Here is a 7,866-nt window from a genome sequence, read left to right as displayed (position 1 = left end):
TGGCAGGACCCCCGGCCCCGGGTGAGGTGGGGGAGCGGGGCGGGGGGATGCAGGACGCGCGGCGCGGGCGAGGCCTGGCAGCTCGACGCGCTGCCCACCCCGCCGGCCACGCCGCCGACCCCCCCTGCCCCTCCGCGGGGGTCCCAGCACTGCAACCCCCCCAGCTCCCACCCAGTGCCCCCCCCAGCTCCCATGCAGTGGCTCCGGATCATACCCAGTGCCCCCCAGCTCCCACCCAGTGCCCCCCAGCTCCCCCCCAGTGCCCCCCCCCCCCGGTCCCCCCCAGTGACCCTGGATCATACCCAGTGCCACCAGCACACGCCCAGTGCCCCCCCAACTCACTCCCAGTGTCCCCAGCTCACACCCAAGGCCCCCCCCAGCTCACACCCAGGGCCCCCCCCACAGCCCACATACAGGGCCCCCAGCTCCCACCCAGTGTCCCCGGATCATACCCAGTGCCCCCCAGTTCCCACCCAGTGCCCCCCAGCTCCTACCCAGTGCCCCCAGATCATACCCAGGGCCCCCCCAGCTCATACCCAGGGCCCCCCTCCCCCAGGTCCCATGCAGTGGCTCCGGATCATACCCAGTGCCCCCAGTTCATGCCCAGTGCCCCCCCCCAGCTCACGCCCAGTGGCTCTGGATCATACCCAGTGCCCCCCAGTTCCCACCCAGTGCCCCCCCAGCTCCCACCGAGCATCCCCGGGGCTCGGCCCCTCGCCCCCCCTCCCCGTGCCGCAGCACCGGGCTCAGCCGGACCCTCACCCCGGCAGCCCCGGGCGGCTGCGGCAGAGGGCGGGGGTCTCCTGCCAGACCCCCGGATCCCCGGGCAGGGCAGAAACGCAGCGTCAGCACGGGGGGGGGCCACCAGCGTCCTCGGGGACCCCCTGCCCTGCCCGGGATGGGGGGGGGGGCTCCCGCACACAAAGCAGCGCGGCCATCTCGGGGGGCTGGTGACCCCCCCCATCCCCCCAGAGCCCCCCTGCCCGGCCCCCGGGGGCAGCTGGGACCCCGGCAGGACAAAGGGACCCCAGCCCGGGGGGGGCGGTCGGGGGGGGGGGGCACCTGTCGGGGCTGGGGAGGCCTCCAGGCCCGGGCTTTGTGCCGGGGGGTGGGGGGCTGCGGCGCGGCCGCATTGTGCGGTGAGGCGAGGCCGGGGGCTGCTCCGCGCCCCCCGCTTTTGTCTGCGCCGGGGTCGTCCCCCCCCCCCCCCCCGACCCTCCTTTGTCAGGGGCCGCGGCCGGCGACCCCCCCCTCCCCGCAGCGCAGCCCCCCCGATGACACCCCGCCGCGACCACCCGCTGCGGCAGCGGGGGGGGCATCGCCCCCCGCCCCGGCCGTGCCTCCTGGGGGGGTCACGACCACCACGACCCCCCCCACCCCAAGCCCCTTCCCCGGCTCCGCTTCGGACCCAGCCAGGCCACCCCGCCGCGGGGGTCCCGCCAACCGGGTGGGGGGTCCCACCGCCGCGGTCACCGCGCCCCGGCGGGGGTGGGGAGGGGACCCCCGGGCTGCCCCCCCCCGTGGGGGAGGGGCCCAGGACGCCCCGGAGCCGCCAGGCCCAGCGTGCTGCGGGGTCGCGGGCACCTTGGTGCGGCACACGGCGCGGCCACACCCCAGCCACGGCGGGGGGGCACCCGTGGGGACCCCCGCCCACCCCCCCGGCCCCGTTACGGGGTCCCGGTCGCAGCCCCGGTGCTGGCCCTGGGGTGGGTGTGGGGCACCGCGGTGGGCACCCAACGCGGGGGTCCCCGGGGCGCTCGGGGGGGCCCGGCCCGAGGCTGGGGGGGGGTCCCTGGGTGGAGACCGGTGCTGAGGGGGGGTCCCCGGGGTGCTCGGGAGGGCCCGGCCCGAGGCTGGGGGGCTGGGGAGGGGTCCCTGGGCGGAGACCAGCGCTGAGGGGGGGGTCCCCGGGGTACTCGGAGGGGACCAGCCCGAGGCTGAGGGGTTGGGGGGGGTCCCTGGGTGGAGACTGGCACTGGGGGGGGGGTCTCCGGGGGGAGACTGGTGCTGCTGGGGGAGGTTCACGGACAGAGACCAGCATTGAGGGGGTGGTCCCCGCGTGGAGAGTGGTGCCGGGGGGGGGGGGGTCCTGGGCAGAGAGCGGTGCTGCTGGGGGGGTCTTCGGGGCGGAGAGCGGTGCTGGGAGGGGGTCCGCAGGGGGATGGTGGTGCTGGGGGGGGGGGTTGCCCCCAGGGGGAGAGCAGTGCTGAAGGGGGGGGGGGGTCTCCGGGGGGAAAGTGGTGACGCTGGGGGGGGGGGGGTGTGTCTCCGGGGGGGAGAGCGGCGCGCGGTGCGGGGCAGGGCGCATCCCCGGTGCGGGGCCGACCCCCGGGCAAGGCGCGGGGCGGGGGGGGCCCGGCGGGGGGGGGGCCCGGTCCCCAGCCCCCGGCCCCCGGCCCCGCAGACAAAGCCCGGAGCCGCCCCGCACAAAGGATGCTCCGAGCCGGGGCGGGGCCGCCCGGGAGCCCCCGCGAACAATGGGCCGGGACCCCCCGCCCGCCCCCCCCGCACCTGCCGCGCCGCACCCTGTCGCGACACGGCGCCGACGACCGAGCCGGGCCCGGGCGGGCGGGGCGGACCCCGTCGCCACACCCCCGCCGAGGCGAGCCCCCGCGCGCTGCCGCCACGGCATCGCCCTGTCGCGACAGGTGGCTCGCCGTAGGTGGGCGGGGGCCACACACGACCCCCCCGCCTGCCCCGCCGTACCCCGCGGAGCGACCCGGGCGGCAGCGGCGCGGCGCTCCCCCCTCCCTCGCCTGTCGCGAACAACCTCCCCCCCGCCGCCTGTCGCGATACACGCACCTGTCGCGATTGTCCCACCCGTCGCGATACAGCCGTGACAAGTCTGGCCGCGCCGGTGCGGGAACGTGCGGGAACAGCCCGCAACGGCCCGGCCCAGCCCGCCCAGCCCAGCCCCGGTACCTCCCGCTCCGCTCCGGCTGCGCCCGCCGCTCCCCAGCCGCGATCGCCTCTCACCCAAACCTGCGCCTCGGGGGCGGGGCCTTCCCGCCGCTTCGGCCAATCGCCGCCCGCCTTCCCTGCCGGGGGGCGGGGCCGGGCGCCCCCCAGCAGGGTGCGCTGCGCGCGGCCTGACTGACAGGGGAGGGGGCGGGGCCGGATCCCGGGACCCCCGCCCAGCGGCCGCCACCTGCCCCGCGCCGTTGCCGTGGCGACGGGAGCCGGCACAAAGGCGCGCGGGGGCGGCCCCGAGTGACCCCGGGCCCCCCCCGCACCCCCGGGGCCCCCCGACCCCCCCATGGACCCCCGGCTGCCCCCGACCCCCTCCCACGCCTCCACGGCACCCCCCGACCCCCCCCATGGTGCCCCTCATGCCCCCCCATCCCCCTCCCGCGGCCCCACGGCTCCCCCTGACCCCTCCGTAACCCCCCCATGGCCCCACGACACCACCTGACCCCCCCCATCGCCCCCCCGACCCCCCCATGGCCCCACGACACCCCCTGACCCCCCCCATCGCCCCCCCGACCCCCCCCATGGCCCCACGACACCCCCTGACCCCCCCCATCGCCCCCCCGACCCCCCCATGGCCCCACGACACCCCCTGACTCCCCCAGCCCCTCCCAACAGCCCATTTCCCCCCCAGGGTAACCCCCACGGCACCCAATGCCCCCCCCCCCTGCCAGCCCCCGGCACCCGCATCGCATCGCTGCCCCGTGGCCACCCGTGACGTCCCTGTAAGCCCCCCCAGCAGCGCCCAGTACAGCCCAGTAACACCCAGCAGCTCCCAGTACAGCCCAGTAACACCCAGCAGCTCCCAGCACAGCCCAGTAACACCAGCAGCGCCCAGTACAACCCCGTACAGCCCAGTAACACCCACCATAGCCCAGTACAGCCCAGTAACATCCAGCAACACCCAGCACAGCCCAGTAACACCCAGCAGCGCCCAGCAGCGCCCAGCACAGCCCAGTAACATCCAGCAGCGCCCAGTACAGCTCAGTGACATCCTGCACAGCCCAGTACAGCCCAGTAGCATCCAGCAGCTCCCAGCACAGCCCAGTAACGCCCAGCAGTGCCCGATACAGCCCAGTAATACCCAGCAACACCCAGCAGCTCCCAGCACAGCCCAGTAACATCCAGCAGTGCCCAGTACAGCTCAGTAACACCCAGCACAGCCCAGTACAGCCCAGTAACACCCAGCAGCTCCCAGCACAGCCCCGTAACACCCAGTAGCGCCCAGTACAGCTCAGTGACACCCAGCACAGCCCAGTACAGCCCAGTAACATCCAGCAGCTCCCAGCAACACCCAGCAGCAACCAGCACCTCCCAGCACAACCCAGTACAGCCCAGTAACACCCAGCAGCACCCAGCACAGCCCAGTAACACCCAGCAGCACCCAGCATAGCCCAGTAACACCCAGCAGCACCCAGCACAGCCCAGTAACACCCAGCAGCGCCCAGCATAGCCCAGTAACACCCAGCAGTGCCCAATACAGCCCCATACAGCCCAGTAACACCCACCATAGCCCAGTACAGCCCAGTAACATCCAGCAACACCCAGCACAGCCCAGCACAGCCCAGTAACATCCAGCAGTGCCCAGCACAGCCCAGTAACATCCAGCAGTGCCCAGTACAGCCCAGTAACACCCAGCAGCGCCCAGCAGCGCCCAGTACAGCCTAGTGACACCCAGCAGCGCCCAGCAACATCCAGCACAGCCCAGTAACACCCAGCACAGCCGTGTGGTGCCCAGTAACCCCCAGCACAGCCCAGTAACCCCCAGTAGCGTCCAGCGGTGCCAGCCCCAGGTCTGGTGCTGCGCCCTGGGACTGGGCCAGAGCAGCCCAGCGAGGGGTTATCGTTATTATTATTATTATTTTATTGCTATGACTGCTTTTATTGGGTCCTCGTCTCCTCCCCCGCCGCCCGTCCAGCCGCCCGCCTCTCACCCCCGCCGGTTTGACTTTCCCCGTCCCACGCGACGGGTGAGCGAGCGGGCCGCGTGGTGCTTCGCCGCCGGCCGGGGTCAAACCGCAGCGGCCCCCCCCCCCGTCCCAACCCCCTGCCGTGGGCAGGGACATCTCCACCCAGCTCAGGGTGCTCAGAGCCCCGTCCAACCCGGCCTGGAATGGGTCCAGGGATGGGGCATCTCCCACCTCGCTGGGCAACCTGGGCCTCACCACCCTCAGGGTGAAGAATTCCTTCCTTAGGTCTACCCTAAACCCACCCTCTTTCAGTTTGAAGCCATCACCCCTTGCCCCATCACCCCCTGCCCTTGTCCCAGCCCCTCTCCAGCTCTCTTGGAGGCCCCCATGAAGTTTTGGAAGACCTCTCTAAGCTCTCCCCACAGCCTTCTCCTGAGCAGCCCCAGCTCTCCCAGCCTCTCCTCCCAGCAGAGGGGTTCCAGCCCTCGGGTCATTGCTGGGGCCTCCTCTGGCCCCGCTCCCACAGCTCCAGCTCTGTCCTGTGCTGAGGGCTCCAGAGCTGGACGCAGGACTCCTGGGGGGTCTCAGCAGAGCGGGGCAGAGGGGCAGAATCTCCATCCCTGACCTCCCCAGCCCATCCAAGCTGAACAGGAGAGGTGACAAGGACTGGAGAAAGGCCAATGTCCCTCCAGGCTTCAAAAAGGGCAAGAAGGAGGACCCAGGGAACTACAGGCCGGTCAGCCTCACCTCCATCCCGGGAAAGGTGATGGAGCAGCTTATCCTGGAGGCCATCAACAAGCAAGTGGAGGAAAAGAAGGTTCTCAGGAGTAGTCAGCATGGATTCACTAAGGGGAAATCATGCCTGATCAATCTGATAGCGTTCTACGATGGCATGACTGGCTGGGTAGACGAAGGGAGAGCCGTGGATGTTGTCTACCTTGACTTCAGCAAGGCTTTGGACACTGTCACCCGTAACATCCTCCTAGGGAAGCTCAGGAAGGGTGGGCTGGATGAGTGGTCGGTGAGGTGGGTTGAGAACTGGCTGAAGGGCAGAGCTCAGAGGGTTGGCATCAGCGGCGCTGGGTCTGGTTGGAGGCCGGGAACTGGTGATGTCCCTCAGGGGTCAGTACTGGGCCCAGTCTTGTTTAACTTCTTCATCAATGACCTGGATGAAGAGTCAGAGCGTACCCTCAGCCAGTTTGCTGATGACACCAAACTGGGAGGAGTGGTGGGTACCCCGGCAGGCTGTGCTGCCATCCAGCGAGACCTGGACAGGCTGGAGAGCTGGGCAGAGAGGAACCTGATGAGGTTCAACCAGGGCAAGGGCAGGGTGCTGCCCCTGGGGAGGAACAACCCCAGGCACCAGGACAGGCTGGGGCTGAGCTGCTGGAGAGCAGCTCTGCGGAGAGGGACTGGGAGTGCTGGGGGACCACAGGGTGACCATGAGCCAGCAGTGTGCCCTGGCTGCCAAGAAGGCCAATGGCATCCTGGGGTGCGTGAGGAGGAGTGTGGGCAGCAGGGCGAGGGAGGTTCTCCTGCCCCTCTGCTCTGCCCTGGGGAGACCCCATCTGCAGTGCTGTGTCCAGTTCTGGGCTCCCCAGTTCAAGAGAGATGAGGAGCTACTGGAGAGAGTCCAGCAGAGGGCTGCGAGGATGAGGAGGGGACTGGAGCATCTCTGCTACGAGGAGAGGCTGAGGGAGCTGGGCTTGTTCAGCCTGGAGAAGAGAAGGCTGAGAGGGGACCTTCGAAATGCCTCTAAATATCTGCAGGGTGGGGGTCAGGAGGACGGGGCCAGACTCTTTGCAGTGGTGCCCAGCGACAGGACAAGGGGCAACGGGCACAAACTGAAGCCTGGGAAGCTCCAGCTGAACCCGAGGAAGAACTTCTTCCCTCTGAGGGTGCCGGAGCCCTGGCCCAGGCTGCCCAGAGGGGCTGTGGAGTCTCCTTCTCTGGAGATATTCCAGCCCCGCCTGGCCGCGGTGCTGTGCCCCCTGCTCTGGGTGACCCTGCTTGGGCAGGGGGTTGGGTGGGGGGTCCCCAGAGGTCCCTGCCCACCCCGCCACGCTGTGAGGCTGTGATTCTCGCCACCCACCCTGTGCTGCCCAGCTGGAGGGGAAACTGAGGCAGGAGCTGCGCAGGGCAGTTCCCTGACCCACAACACCGAGTCCCGCTTTGCTGGGGGCTCTGCAGGCCCCCCCCCCCCAGTGCTGCACAAGCAGAGTCCCCAGTGCCCTGTCCTGGGAGCTGGGCCCAGCCCACGGCACCAAGGACTGGGACCCCACCATCACCAGGACCCCACGGCCCACTGGGACCCCACTGGGACCCCACTACCCACTGGGACCCCACCATTGCCTGGATCCCACCACCCAGTGGGACCCCACCACCCATGGGGATCCCACCACCTGCACCATGACCCCAGTAGCCACTGGGTCCTCTCCATTGCCTGGACCTCACCACCCGCTGGGACCCCACCATCTCCAGGACCACACCACCTGCTGGGACCCCACTATCCACTGGGACCCCACCATCTCCAGGACCACACCACCCACTGGGACCCCACTATCCACTGGGACCCCACCATCTCCAGGACACCAGTGCCCACATTGACCCCACCATTGCCGGGACCACACTGCCTGCTGGGACCCCATTGCCCATGGGGAACCCACCATTACCAGGACCCCACCACCCACTGGGGTCCCACCAATTGCACCAGGACCCCAGTGCCCGCCAGGACCCCACCACCTGCACCAGGACCCCAGTACCCACTGGGACCTCACCATTGCCTGGACCCCACCACCTGCTGGGACCCCACCATCTCCAGGACCCCATCACCCGTGCTGGGACCCCACCACCCGTGCTGGGACCCCACCATCTCCAGGACCCCACCACCTGTGCTGGGACCCCACCACCTGCACCAGGACCCCCAGTACCCACTGGGACCTCACCATTGCCTGGACCCAAGCACCTGCTGGGATCCCACCACCCACTG

The 7,866-nt window shown here is 70.5% G+C and overlaps 1 protein-coding gene across 1 annotated transcript in view; it reads left to right on the top strand.

Annotated features, from left to right (window-relative positions):
• PREB (prolactin regulatory element binding) overlaps positions 1–954 on the top strand; it is a 2,361-nt gene extending 1,407 nt beyond the window's left edge. The window contains exon 4 of the mRNA XM_075445312.1: positions 739–954. Coding sequence (XP_075301427.1) covers positions 739–954 — 216 coding nt within the window. The remainder of the gene's footprint in view (positions 1–738) is intronic.
• Positions 955–7,866: the final 6,912 nt, after the last annotated feature.

This window comes from Opisthocomus hoazin, chromosome 2 (genome assembly GCF_030867145.1).
Source record: "Opisthocomus hoazin isolate bOpiHoa1 chromosome 2, bOpiHoa1.hap1, whole genome shotgun sequence".
Classification (NCBI taxonomy): Eukaryota; Metazoa; Chordata; class Aves; order Opisthocomiformes; family Opisthocomidae; genus Opisthocomus; species Opisthocomus hoazin.
The sequence above is the reverse complement of the archived record's forward strand: the minus strand, read 5'-3'. Positions and strand labels throughout refer to the sequence as shown.